Below are 15244 nucleotides of genomic sequence, written 5' to 3'. Positions count from 1 at the left end.
TCTTATATAGAGCAAGTGAACAGAAAACCTGGTTTCAAACAACAAATAAAGCAACACCTCATGGCACAACGCCTCTCCCCATGTGACCTACTTGTTGTGTGTATGTACTAACATGTGTACACACACACACACGTAAATTGTAAAGTATTTTGTCTGTATGTGCCGGACCCCAGTAAGACTAGATGTCGCTAATGGGGATCCTAATAAATCAAATCAAATAATGTGTCCCCTATTAATCTCTATGGTTTGTCCCCACAACTTCCTGAATGCAAGGCCCTCCCCTTCCTCATCAAAGATTATGGATATACAGGGTGCCTCCCGAGTGGCGCAGTGGTCTAAGGCACTGCATCGCAGTGCTAGCTGTGCCACTAGAGATTCTGGGTTCGAGTCCAGGCTCTGTCGCAGCCGGCTGCGACCAGGAGACCCATGGGGCGGCACACAATTGGCCCAGCGTCATCCGGGTTAGGGGAGGGTTTGGCCGGGAGGGATGTCCTTGTCCCATTGCGCACTAGCGACTCCTGTGGTGGGCCGGCCGCAGAGCACGCTGACATGGGTCACCAGGTGTACAGTGTTTCCTCCGACACATTGGTGTGGCTGGCTTCCAGGTTAAGTGGGCATTGCGTCAAGAAGCAGTGCGGCTTGGTTGGGTTGTGTTTCGGAGGACGCACGGCTCTCGGCCTTCGCCTCTCCCGAGTCCGTACGGGAGTTGCAGCGATGAGACAAGACTGTAACTACCAATTGGGGAGAAAAAGGGGTAAAAAAAAAAAAAAAGAGTATGGATAAGATACTTGTCTGTCCTCCCTCACAACAGGAGTCTTCGTCCACAAAGCGGCACGGTGGGGTGTCTAGCTCCCGCCTATCCTTTCTTTGGATCGGTAGATACATCTCATTATGTTGATGTCAACCACCTGTATTCAATGGAGAAAGATGCTATGCTACTAGCCTCATGCCATGAATGTGCATAGCCATCTCGAGACAACACCGATATAAAGCAACCGGGATGTCACGTGTCTTACTTATATCAGTACACTTGTAACCACCTAAGCATTACGAAAACTTATTTTAAATCAAATAAACCTCACATAGAAAATAAGCCATTCATTGTTGACAAAATTTGACACTTTCTCATTGACCTCGATACAAAAACTCCTTGCTTGGTGGGCTAAACAACAACAGAAAATGCCACCTGCTGGAGGGAGTCAGATTTTCCGGTAGTTGGATCTCCCTCTTCCTCTTTGTCATAATGCACCTGAACCATAGAGATAGATGGAGGACTAGTGAACAAAAGCCCGTTTTAGCATGGGAAGCGCCATTGAGGACTTTCACAATTTTGAAGTAGTCAACTGGGTGAGACTTCAAATGGGTATCAAAAGACTTGAAAAAATACGTAAAATATCCAAAGTAATGTTTTCACCTATTTTTTTATTCTCTACACCTGATGTATTTCTTGATATATATAAAAACAATATTAAACATAACAGGAACAAAATTAGAATCATTTCATAAATTGTTCACTGTATTTGTGTGAACACTAATATTAATATTCATTCTGAAAGACATCATAATACCTATACAAAAGAAAACTAAAATTGCAGCTTGATTCTTAGGCACAGTAAGGCTCAGTCATGATATTGCCCAGCAGAAACCCTCCATTTTCAACTGATTTATACAGACGTCCTTGTTTCCAATGAGCAAGATAATGCTAGTGATCGTAGTGTATTTCCCTCAAGCTACTGCTCTTTCTACTGCTAAAATATTGCTTCTGTAAAAATGTATAAATGGGACACACACACAGTTTGGGGATTTAAAATGCCATCAAGTCCCTGGAATGGACTTTGTGATTTGGTCTTGACCGTATCTTTTCTGAAGAGAAATGGGATACAGTAGTCGGTGAAGTCTACAATGCTTAAAGAGGCCTAGGCACCAAAGTAGTAGTACAAGGATGTGATTGCCAGATATCTAGCCATTGTAGTTGGCAGTAAATGCAAAAGGTCTACAAAAGACCTAGAGACGTATTGCTAAAGTACACATGCCAAGCTAGCTAGACAAGATAGACTACATGCACTCCACAATGACCATCAGGATTACAATAACAGTCGGTTTTCAGATTGTTTCTGTCTTCCCTAAGGTGCCATCAGCCAAGTAGTGACTCCATTCAGTCAAGTACCATTTAGAAATATTACCCTTCACATGGCAATACTCTGACTGAGCTACATTGGCCTGCATATATGAGCTGAACAAAAAGGCTAAAACCAAACACATTGCAGGTGCCCTGGCCCACTTAGTGCAATATTATCCAAGCATATGCAGTTACGTGTTAATGTATTATTAATAAATCTATACTAGCAGTGAAAGTGGTTTGCTTGCCCTCATGCTGCTCTTTGACCACGGTCAAAAATACTGCTCTCTATGGGAATAGGGGATGTCTTCTCTAGATGCCTGCTCACAAGTGTTGAATAGATCACAATTATATTTTGGCGTATGTGTGCCGTGCTTGTGTAAAATGTCGATATTCAAGTCAAACGTTGGCCTCTTGCTTTTCTTTGGACAGGGGCAGTGGGTCTCTGATTGTCTAACTAACATATCATGATGCACAATTACAGAGCAGTTCAAATCCCATTTCATGCCATAGTATTTCCATTTCAAACTATTATGAACCACCAAGTAAGTACTTGTGCAGCAGAGGAGGCTGGCGGGAGGAGCTATAGGAGGATGGGCTAATTGTAATGGCTGGAATGGAATAAATGGAACGATATCAAACACATGTTTGACTCTGTTACATTCATTCCATTCCAGCCATTAAAATGAGCATGTCCTCCTACAGATCCTCCAACCAGCCTCCTCTGTAGTGCATCACAAAAGCAATGGACATCATATCAAAAACAAAGGCTTAGTGTTATCCTGAACGTTCCAAATTAGCCTGCTCCAAACACATATATTCCCCTCTACAGTTTCCTCTGTTGTTTTCAAGAGACAACCCAATCACTTGGGTCAGCACTTACAAATTAACAACATAGTTATTAAGTTCCCTGTTAAGTCATATATTACACAATGGCTTTTTGAGGTTCATTCAATCCCTTAAAAAAAAAAAAAACATTCCTACTTTTACACAGCGGCTTCGGGAACAATGAAAACGGATGGACCAGCACCAGACAGGGAAACAGTAAAACTTTGTGTGCCCTACCAACCCACTCCCTACATGATGTGGTGTGTGTGTGTGTTATCTGACAGCGTTAGACATACTCAATGGTGTGCCTGAAGCATAGAGCTGTGGCCACTGGTGTGAAAACATGCCTCTGTAATTGGTCATCATTCCATACGGCTACCTTTTCTTGTCCACAAATAAAAAAGAAACAGAATAAATAAATGCAATTTTAAAAACGACAAGTGAGATTCCCTTGGCTGCTTTCGGGTAAAATAAATTGTGTATTTAAAAGCTGCTGGGCAATGATTGTTCTTTCAGTTGATTGATCTTTCACCAGTTTACCAGTCATTAAAACAAAACGCAGCTTCATTAAAGTTAGACTCACCGAAATGACGTTGCCACGAGCAGCACCGCAGATATTGTGACGAGTGAGATGCAAGACTTCGTTCTCACAGTCACACACTGTATATGCGCATGTGCACGGGTTCTCTTCACGCTGTTCACACCACGGTAGCGGGACCAATAAAGCGGAGAAGTTTCGCCTCACGCTTCAACGCCCTTAGTTGTTGTGGAAATTGACCCACTATGTTTACTTTCTGCATCTACGTCATATCGCTGAGTCTACCTTTAAATGCAAAAGACCCAAATTGACTCAATATAAACAAAATGAAGCACGTCTCTTTCCCCCTCTCTCACCCACACATATATTCTGTCATTCTAGATGTAAACATCACCGCAGACATCTCCACCAGCATCCATCCATGTACAGTTGTTTAAATATGCAAAATCACAAAGCATAGAAAATAAATTCAGTGTATCTTACAATCATGTGTGACATCTGCTCCCATCCAGACAACATTCAAATATAACCAGGAGACAACCACACCATCTTTTAAAGACAGGCACGTACATCTTATTTTCATTATTTTTCAAATAAAAAGGGCATAAACATATTTTTTTACCACAAAAACAAAACTAAAATACATCAAACTTGCATAGCTCTGAAGCGTACAAAAGGAGAAACGAAAACTGACTTTGGGGAGAGGAGCAGTGAGAGGGACAAGCGGCTTACATGTATAGTGATGCGGTAGCATTAAAATATGTTTCATATTGAGGAGTGACTGAGAGTCTATGGGTGTATGTACATATATGGGGGACATGAGAAGCCTTGGTGAGGCTTTGACCCATCCACAGAGACAGATAGTGTTCTGAGATGAGACAGCGAGGCCCCTGGGAAGGGCCCTTGTCTTTAGGGTAAGGAAGGTGGGGGTCGAGGGGTTAGAGGGGTGTTAATTACAGTGAGACCCCCAGAGTGAGAGAGCGGGGGAGGGGGTGGTCAGAGAGTAATCCAGGGAGGTGAGGGTGGCTTGGTACGACGGGGGGGCAAGGTGAGCCTCTTCTCAGTGCGAGCCCTGGGAATTCCTCACGTTGTTGATCTCTAGCTCCAGCTGCTTGATGCGTACGTCCCTCTGGTTGAGCATCTCCCGCAAACGCCGGATCTCCTCCTGCTGCTTGTGGAACTTCAGACGCAGCTGCACACCCAACACACACACAAACGCACGCACGTACGGAACACACATTGAGAAAGAATGTGAGTGAGTGCAAGACTAGGGCCAGGATATTTTCTGACCCTATATAGTCACCTACAAAACTCCTACCCTACCCATGATGGGATAGGATACAGTCAGTACAGCCTCCATACACTAAACCTTCCTCAACCCACGGTAGAATGGTATACAACCAGGCTGGGTAACTCACATCAAAACCGCCCCATACCTCGTTCTCTGTTTTGGGAGGCGAGCAGAGCGTGGGGTCCTGTCCGTTGCTGACAGACGTCTTACTCCTGCACTCCTTGCCCTCCTTGTTACCAAGCTGGTCCTGGATGTACGCCAGCTGCAGTTGGCCTGGTCGGCTCTGGGACCTCCGAGTGCCCAGGGAGTTGCCCAGCCCCTTACTGCCCAGGCCGGAGCTCAGCTCCGGGTAGGAGTCCGGTACTCGACTCCCAGGCTTCAGGGACTGGAGCACCGGGCCTAGTGGAGGTGGAAGGTGAGAGAGCAAACATGATGTTAATGTAATGATTACCTTCTTACTGTCTCACATATGGTTGGTTGATGATAACACAACACAATGCTATTGTTGTCAAGATTTCTTTGAAGGTCAACATATATATACTGTATATATTTTTTACATCAGAACATTTGAATTACGAACACAATTTATAACCAAATCAAGGTTCAAAGACATGATAGAGGACGATGGAATATAAACTTTCCAGGGTCTTCTTTGCACAGGACATTGCAGGGTAGATATATATTGTACGAATGGTGCATAATGGGCAACTTCCTGGCAATTCACATGACAAATGAGAATGTCACATCTCGTAGAGGAGCAAATAGGATGCAGCTGAGGCTTCTAGGCAGACATGGGTTCAAACACTATTTGAAATACTTCAACTGGGCTAAATTGAGTTTGCCAGGGGCAATGGAACCAATAGAATAGTATCAAAACTGCAAACCCCGCCCATCTGGTACTCCAGGCAGGCTAAAGCAAAATGCTCCACATTTTTGAAAGATTTTAAATAATATTTGAACCCAGGTCTGCATCTACTGTAGGTAAACAGATTTCATGGTCAGCTAAATGGACATCTTGATCCTCCTTTGACCTTTTCACTGTAGGGGGCAGCAAATGGAATCCATGTTATCTCAAACGGATAACTAATATCCAGCATTAGGCCCTATTAGGACCTTAGATTGAGAGACAGCAATGTGACCTCGCTGTAAATGAAAGAGCCTGCATGTCTGATGGCTGACCCCGTACACTGATAATCCGTATTCTGATCATATTGAAATACACAATACACTTTTTGATACATAATGTATAAATATCCCTTGAATATACGTATACTACTGATAATGTACAAATCCCTTTTGAATACAGTTCTTCGTTTCCTTAGTATAGCCAGCTACTTGTGCTTAATATTGCAGTTTCCTCATTGCATAATTGAGGTTATTAAACTATGGAGAAACAGGATATGTAACAGTTTAACTTTACGTCAGTCCCGTCGCCCCGACCCGGGCACGAACCAGGGACCCTCTGCACACATCAACAACAGTCACCCACGAAGCATCGTTACCCATCGTTACCCTACTTCAGCCGAACCACTACTTCAAGTTCTCAGAGCAAGTGACGTCACCGACTGAAAGGCTGCTAGCGCACTAGCTAGCCATTTCACATCGGTTACACATACGATAACCCTGCTCATCCGCACGACCACCCTCTCTCTGTGGTGGTGACCTCTGACCTTTGTCAATGCCGCTAAGCCACTCCTCGGCCGACATGGCGGCCGCGCTCGCCGCCGTCATGGGGTAGATGTCATCCTGGTACGACTCCGACTACAGGGGACGCAAATACACACACGTACACACAGTTGATGCTGAGTTTGTCATGTTTTCACTACATTGCACTAACGCATTTGGATCAGTAGATTGTGACAACATTGTATTCAAGTGCTCAGTAGATTGACTACATTGTGTTCTAGTGCTCAGTAGATTGTGACTACATTGTGTTCTAGTGCTCAGTAGATTGTGACTACATTGTGTTCTAGTGCTCAGTAGATTTTGACTACATTGTGTTCTAGTGCTCAGTAGATTGTGACTATATTGTGTTCTAGTGCTCAGTAGATTGTGACTACATGGTGTTCTAGTGCTCAGTAGATTGACTATATTGTGTTCTAGTGCTCAGTAGATTGTGACTACATGGTGTTCTAGTGCTCAGTAGATTGTGACTACATTGTGTTCTAGTGCTCAGTAGATTGTGACTATATTGTGTTCTAGTGCTCAGTAGATTGTGACTACATTGTGTTCTAGTGCTTAGTAGATTGTGACTACATGGTGTTCTAGTGCTCAGTAGATTGTGACTCCATTGTGTTCTAGTGCTCAGTAGATTGCGACTACATTGTGTTCTAGTGCTCAGTAGATTGTGACTATATTGTGTTCTAGTGCTCAGTAGATTGTGACTACATGGTGTTCTAGTGCTCAGTAGATTGTGACTCCATTGTGTTCTAGTGCTCAGTAGATTGCGACTACATTGTGTTCTAGTGCTCAGTAGATTGTGACTACATTGTGTTCTAGTGCTCAGTAGATTGTGACTACATTGTGTTCTAGTGCTCAGTAGATTGCGACTACATTGTGTTCTAGTGCTCAGTAGATTGTGACTATATTGTGTTCTAGTGCTCAGTAGATTGTGACTACATGGTGTTCTAGTGCTCAGTAGATTGTGACTCCATTGTGTTCTAGTGCTCAGTAGATTGCGACTACATTGTGTTCTAGTGCTCAGTAGATTGTGACTACATTGTGTTCTAGTGCTCAGTAGATTGTGACTACATTGTGTTCTAGTGCTCAGTAGATTGTGACTACATTGTGTTCTAGTGCTCAGTAGATTGTGACTACATGGTGTTCTAGTGCTCAGTAGATTGTGACTCCATTGTGTTCTAGTGCTCAGTAGATTGCGACTACATTGTGTTCTAGTGCTCAGTAGATTGTGACTACATTGTGTTCTAGTGCTCAGTAGATTGTGACTACATTGTGTTCTAGTGCTCAGTAGATTGTGACTACATTGTGTTCTAGTGCTCAGTAGATTGTGACTACATGGTGTTCTAGTGCTCAGTAGATTGTGTCTATATTGTGTTCTAGTGCTCAGTAGATTGTGACTACATTGTGTTCTAGTGCTCAGTAGATTGTGATTATATTGTGTTCTAGTGCTCAGTAGATTGTGACTACATGGTGTTCTAGTGCTCAGTAGACTGTGTCTATATTGTGTTCTAGTGCTCAGTAGATTGTGACTACATTGTGTTCTAGTGCTCAGTAGATTGTGACTACATTGTGTTCTAGTGCTCAGTAGATTGTGTCTATATTGTGTTCTAGTGCTCAGTAGATTGTGACTACATTGTGTTCTAGTGCTCAGTAGATTGTGACTACATGGTGTTCTAGTGCTCAGTAGATTGTTACTACATTGTGTTCTAGTGCTCAGTAGATTGTGACAACATTGTGCTCTAGTGCTCAGTAGATTGTGACTACATTGTGTTCTAGTGCTCAGTAGATTGTGACAACATTGTGCTCTAGTGCTCAGTAGATTGTGACTACATTGTGTTCTAGTGCTCAGTAGATTGTGACTACATTGTGTTCTAGTGCTCAGTAGATTGTGACTATATTGTGTTCTAGTGCTCAGTAGATTGTGACTACATTGTGTTCTAGTGCTCAGTAGATTGTGACCCTAGGTGTTCTGGTCGTCTGTGTTGGTGTGTCAGGGGTTCTTACCCTGCGAGGTACGATCATGGAGAGGGGTTCGATGAGGGCCTTGATCGTCACCAGTTTGTAGAACCTGAACACCTCACAGGAGCTCACGTCCAGGCCTCTCTTTGGCATGATACCTGAGGGTGGAGACACACACACACACACACACACACACACACACACACACACACACACACACACACACACACACACACACACACACACACACACACACACACACACACACACACACACAGGAAGTTAGTAGCACTGCCTGTTTCTGACACCTTGACCAAACCGGCCCCACGTGTGTGCTTGTTGATTTTGTCTATCCTCACCAGACGTGTTCATGATAAGGAAGTTAAAATACCAAAACCAATATTAATTTGGGGACAGGTCGAACACACATGAAACATTCATGGACATTTAGCTAGCTTGCTTTTGCTAACTAGTTTTTCCTGTGAGATAAACATTTGGGTTATTATTTTACCTGAAATGCATATGGTCCTTTTTTTTAGCTGGATCTTTGTAGAATGTGGGCCCATCTCTACTCCAACAATTAATTCACAAATAAAAGGGGAAACCTAGTTCATATTCTTTGATTAGCCCCTCCTCGTTCATCTTTCAATCCCCACATGGGTTAGTATGCTCGTGAAAACCAAAGAGTAGATGGGAGAGGCGGGACTTGTAGTGCGTCAAGCGTCTCAAATAGAACCATGTAGAGCCTGGCTACGCAGACGCTCGTTGATGCCGCGAGCAGTTTGGATGAAATGATTGAATAACAACTATGTTTAAGTTTATTTAGCAACCCTCGCGCACGCAATGTGGCCGGTCTAGTCAGCATCAGACAAACACTCCCATCTCAATCACGGTTTCATTGTTTGATACTGTCCATGTACGCTGAGTTTGTTGATTCTAAGTCTTGCCAACAAGGGACTGCAACTTGACTTTGCGTCCTATTCAAGCCCTTCAACGGTGAGTAAGTTGTTCAACTCCAGAGACAGAGGATAAGAGCATTCTCTAAATGAATCAAATGTAAAAGGTAACTAGTGCCTCTGTTCCACCACTATGAACCCTAGTGCTTCTGTTGTTACTGCTGATGGTAGTATTATTCATGTCGTAAGTCATTGTCATCATAACGCATCACTGAAAGCCTTGGAATCACCTTTTTGGCTAGTCAAATCAACTGGGTCATTTGCACATCTGGTTTGGTTGCATGTGCACACAGTGTGTGTGTGTGTGTGTGTGTGTGTGTGTGTGTGTGTGCGCGCGCGTGCGCGTGCGCGTGCGCGTGCGCGTGCGCTTACCCATTCCTTTCTGAGGAGTGTGCGAGTGGTACTCTGTGAGGAAGTGCATGTAGGGCTTCTCTGAGCTGATCTCATAGTACCGGATATTACCATCACCCTGAGAGAGACAGAGAGAGATGGAGAGAGAGACATAGAGATAAAGAGATGGGGAGAGAGAGAGAGATGGAAAGAGAGAGGGAGGTAGAGAGAGAGACAGAGAAAGAGGGAGAGAGAGAGACAGAGAGAGAGACAGAGAGAGAGACAGAGAGAGAGGGAGAAAGAGAGAGACAGAGAGAGAGGGAGAAAGAGAGACAGACAGAGAGAGACAGAGAGAGAGGGAGAAAGAGAGAGACACACCAGTCAAACATGTAGGCAAACTCAAATACATTAAATAAATGTGTGTGCTCTTGTTCTTCAAGAGTCAACCATTTAAAACGTAGTAGAATTCATTCCTACAGAAGACCTTGATGTCAATGAGTTGTGTCTCGACCAGCCATGTACCAGAGACCCACCTTCCCTGCTATGTAGAGCATGTGTGTGTCTGGATCGTAGAAAGGAAAGAGCACCCCAGACGAACCATCTAGGTCCTCCTGTAACAAAGGCACATCTAGGTCCTCCTGTAGACGCACACACACACACACACACACACACACACACACACACACACACACACACACACACACACACACACACACACACACACACACACACACACACACACACACACACACACACACACACACGATTACTTAATCAACTAAACTTGTTAAAACTCAAGGCAAGAACACCTTATTACTTCAATAAGAATGGAGGTTTCATTGAAGTGGAGGTAACATGAACATGTCTCCCAGTACAGAATTAAAAGGATTGACTGTTTAAAACCCTCTAATCCGTGTTGCAGTCATAATCTCCCCGCCCCCTCAGATACACACACACACCAACATACATTGGTTGTTTTCAAATAAAATACTGGTTGTTGTGCAACAAACACATGCATGGAGGAATCAGATGATAAATGACATAACCAAAACAGATACTATTTGTGTTTGGGGCTTTTGCATGAAAGCATCCCGCAGGATTTCTATTGTGAGATACACCCATTTGGCACCAGAGGGAGCCGTTGTTTGATCACAATAAGATGAAGTCACCACTAATTGACACTGATCTAAGGTCAGTTTTGAATTGGGGGAGTAAGCTGTTCCTAGCACGGTTCCTCAGGGTCAGCCTCTACCAAAGTACGATGAAGTTGCTCCTACACACTGCTCTAAGGTCAGTTTTACATATCCTTAATGGTTGATATCAGCGATTGTGGGTGAGACAGATAATCCTAGCAGTGTGGCTATGTACCTGGTCTCAGAGTCCCATCTGTGAACATGTAAACTGACCCTAGATCTGTGCCTAAGGGCAGCCTCTATCAGTAGTGTGGTTGTGTACCTGGTCCCAGAGTCCCATCTGTGAACATGTAAACTGACCCTAGATCTGTGCCTAAGGGCAGCCTCTATCAGTAGTGTGGTTGTGTACCTGGTCCCAGAGTCCCATCTGTGAACATGTAAACTGACCCTAGATCTGTGCCTAAGGGCAGCCTCTATCAGTAGTGTGGTTGTGTACCTGGTCCCAGAGTCCCATCTGTGAACATGTAAACTGACCCTAGATCTGTGCCTAAGGGCAGCCTCTATCAGTAGTGTGGTTGTGTACCTGGTCCCAGAGTCCCATCTGTGAACATGTAAACTGACCCTAGATCTGTGCCTAAGGGCAGCCTCTATCAGTAGTGTGGTTGTGTACCTGGTCCCAGAGTCCCATCTGTGAACATGTAAACTGACCCTAGATCTGTGCCTAAGGGCAGCCTCTATCAGTAGTGTGGTTGTGTACCTGGTCCCAGAGAGCCACCTGTCTGTGGTTCCAGCGGGAGCTGCCGGTGGACAGCAGCATCTTGAGGTTCCCCAGGAACAGCACCTTGCTGGCTTTGTGGTTCTTACAGTTGGCCTCCTGAAAAAAACAGCAGGAAACAAACAAATCAAAAAACTAAAAAGGTCTATGACAAGAGGTTTATTTCTAAATGTTTTATTGAGTCTATGTTTAACCAGATTGGTCAGAGATGAAATTATAATTTGAAGCAATGCCCCGGTCAGGAAGAAACATGGGTGGATAGATAACCCTACAGAGTTGTTTTAACTAATGTATTCACATTACATCACAGTGTGTGAGATGTTATGGGTATCATGCTCCTGGGGTTTCAGTAGTTTCAGAAGTAAACAGTCTATTGGCGTCTGTATAAACATGATATTTTAAACGTCAGCACATCGTGTCTGCACAAATAGGTCTTTGCAATATCACTGTGTCACTATCTGCACATTGCCACGTCAGCTGGTTTGAGGGGCGGAGAGGAGAGTGAGAACAGAGAGAACATGAGTCATGGGGTGGCTGGGTGGGTGTAGATCCCAGGGGTCTATGGGGCGGCCGATGGGGAGGTGTCAGTTATGGCTGTGTGGTGCTGGAGGGGCGTGGAAGGGCACAGGACAAGGAGAGAAGGAGAATCCTAAGCACCGTGTTGATATAAATAGTAATTCAATCACTGTTACCGAGGACAATAGCATTATGACAAAAAGATGTAATACTTGCATACAACTACAGACAAACACACAAACCCAGCAGCCCATCTGTACAGACCTGTAGCAGGTTCCCAGTGCGTGACTCTAGAACTCTGATCTTCTTGTCCTTGCAGGACGTGGCCAGCCTGCTGCCATCTGTATTGAAGGACATGGAGAGCACCACGTCAGTGTGGTGGCTGATGGTCCGCACCGGGTTCTTTATCACCGCCTCAGGGCTGTCCAGGTTCCAGATCATCACCTGGGGAAGGACACACACATGCATGTTATCAAATCAGATACTGAAAGTATAAACAGATTGACAAAGGATTTTCAATTCTGTAACTCGACAGGCGAGCAGGGTGTGTGTGTGGGGTCCCGGGTGGCGCAGCAGTCTAAGGCACTGCATCTCAATGCTTGAGGAGTCACTACAGACCCTGGTTTGATTCCAGGCTGTATCACAACCGGCCGTGATTGGAAGTCCCATAGGGTGGTGCCCAATTGGACCAGTGTCGTCAGGGTTTGACAGGGGTAGGCCGCCATTGTAAATAAGAATTTGTTCTTAACTGACTTGCCTAGTTAAATAAAGGTAACATTTGTGTGTTTTAGTTTGTTTCCACCTAGGGCTGTGGCTGTCATGAAATTTTGTCAGCCGGTGATTGTGAAGCAAATAACTTCCGGTGCCACGGTAATTGACCGTTAATTAACATAAACACATTTAGCATCTCCTGTCTTCCACACATAGAGCCACTGATAAGAGACCTTTGGAACATCTACATTTTAAAAGTCTAATAAATCCATGTAATATAGCCTACACCATCACAATAAATCAATTATTTATTTTAGACAAGTCTAAAGAAGCATGATATGAAGAAAATGTAGTCTATTTCAGAAGAACAGAATAGCATACTCTGGGTTGTCCTTATGTTAGGCCCTGATCTGGCTATGCCATATGGCTGTGGGCTACACAAGTTCATTTAGCAGACAAGATTTTCTTCGAATACGGTGGCATTATTTATAGTATGAAGAATACAATTGAACATAGCTGAATAAAACAGGATAGGATATTTTCTCCAAACGATTTGAGGGAGTGCCCACATGCGGCTATTCTGTGATGAGCGGTTAACAAAGAAACAGGTACTCCTATATGCTTAATTTAGAGTTATTTATGTCATATGTGATACAAATGTTGGGATATATGTTTAGATGTTCAAAACATTCTAAGGCTGCATGATGCGACTAACGATGATTTGAAAAAAGTCACATGAAAGGCATGAGCTCTGCTTTGTTTTTTGCGCAGGCTGTACATACTTCATCAGTCTCTCATTCACAATTTGACAAGCACTTGATAATGCCTTTTACCGCCAGTGGCCTTTGTGCACTTGGGCTGGATATAATAATTATAATTCCCTCCTCCCAGCTGCGTGCTGAAGCACCTCTCACTCACATGGCTCTCCGTCACGTGATTGGGTCTTTCTCACAGGCTACAAGTGAAGACAGACACATTGTGGACGCAACTGCGGTGCATATTGAAGATATTGGAAGAACTGTCCAAATTTACTTTTTGTCAGCCAACACGATGAGTAGACCTAAAGAACAGCAAAAGCACTAGCCTATGTCAATCTACTATCCCCCATAGTACACAAGTTGACCTATTCTACTCTGTGCAAGAAATAAATATTCCAAACATAGTCTGGGACAGTTGTGGGATGCAATAGATCCCAAATTAATACAACCACTAGCATCAAAAAAACAGTTTTAAGCAATGAGCCTGATGCAACAGATGATAACATTTAGCTTAAAAAGTTGATAAACTATTAAACTATTTATTCACATTATAAGCACAGCAACACACACACGGCAGTAGGCTGTAGGCACAAATGTTCCATGAGCAAGAAAACACCCTTCTCAAAAGTGACCACAAATGCGATTATGCACGTTTTATTATAAAGGTGCATTTTTATGGTGAAAAGTGGATTAATGAGCTTCATTTTAATAAGTTATTTGGCCACTTCAGTTGTGATACAAACCTTATCAAAACATATAGGTCTATGGGCTAGGCTACATGAGGTGTGATACAAACCGTATCAAAACATATAGGTCTATGGGCTAGGCTACATGAGGTGTGATACAAACCTTATCAAAACATATAGGTCTATGGGCTAGGCTACATGAGGTGTGATACAAACCTTATCAAAACATATAGGTCTATGGGCTAGGCTACATGAGGTGTGATACAAACCGTATCAAAACATATAGGTCTATGGGCTAGGCTACATGAGGTGTGCGACTAGGATTTTAAAAAGTTGCAAAAAAAAGCATGTGCTGTTTCTTGCCTTACGCTGGGCATCATTGACAAGTGATAGGCTAATATTGTCACCCATCACACTATTGATTTAATCGTGTCTTTACCTGTACCGGAAGAAAATATGTAATCTATGCACTTAAATAGCGAATGGAGGACGCTTTTCCCAACGGTTCATTTTCTTGCCAGCCAGGTAGGCTATACTCCTGTTGTAAAGAGAAGCAATGTGCTTAATATTAGGAAAGTTGAGAAATAAATATAGTAGGCCTAGCCTATAGTAAGCTGATGGGATCCTCCTCTATTAAATAGAGGCCATCACTCTTGTTTTCTCACGCAATTGCATAGCCTATGGAAATGTTACGCAACATAAGCTCATGGGCTCTCATGAAGTGTTTGATTAGATTTTCGATCACATTTGCATTGACGTCTGAGTGATGAGACAAACAATAGAGTGCTGAGTACCAGGCGGTTGTCAAGTTTGGTAGACTACTAATGACCATCAGCAGCATCAGAGCTTGGAGAAGCCTAATTACCATGACTAAAAAGGTCACATGGAATTTGACAGCCGTCATGACTCGTGATCGCCGGTGCGGTAAAACGGTCACCGTAACAGCCCTATTTCCAACACATTT

At 43.6% G+C, this 15244-nt stretch overlaps 1 protein-coding gene across 4 annotated transcripts in view; it reads right to left on the bottom strand.

The window, feature by feature from the left end:
* Window positions 1-1402: 1402 nt before the first annotated feature.
* Window positions 1403-15244, bottom strand: part of coro2aa (coronin 2Aa) — a 54732-nt gene continuing 40890 nt past the window's right edge. For all 4 annotated transcript variants that reach the window (XM_038981221.1, XM_038981222.1, XM_038981225.1 and 1 more), the window contains 8 exons: window positions 12390-12569; window positions 11592-11708; window positions 10235-10339; window positions 9744-9840; window positions 8461-8573; window positions 6447-6537; window positions 4922-5175; window positions 1403-4677 (listed from right to left, as the gene is read on the bottom strand). In XM_038981221.1, the coding sequence (XP_038837149.1) occupies window positions 4546-4677; window positions 4922-5175; window positions 6447-6537; window positions 8461-8573; window positions 9744-9840; window positions 10235-10339; window positions 11592-11708; window positions 12390-12569 (1089 nt within the window). In that variant the 3' untranslated portion in view covers window positions 1403-4545. The remainder of the gene's footprint in view (window positions 4678-4921; window positions 5176-6446; window positions 6538-8460; window positions 8574-9743; window positions 9841-10234; window positions 10340-11591; window positions 11709-12389; window positions 12570-15244) is intronic.

The sequence above is a fragment of the Salvelinus namaycush genome, chromosome 42 (genome assembly GCF_016432855.1).
Source record: "Salvelinus namaycush isolate Seneca chromosome 42, SaNama_1.0, whole genome shotgun sequence".
Classification (NCBI taxonomy): Eukaryota; Metazoa; Chordata; class Actinopteri; order Salmoniformes; family Salmonidae; genus Salvelinus; species Salvelinus namaycush.
The sequence above is the reverse complement of the archived record's forward strand: the minus strand, read 5'-3'. Positions and strand labels throughout refer to the sequence as shown.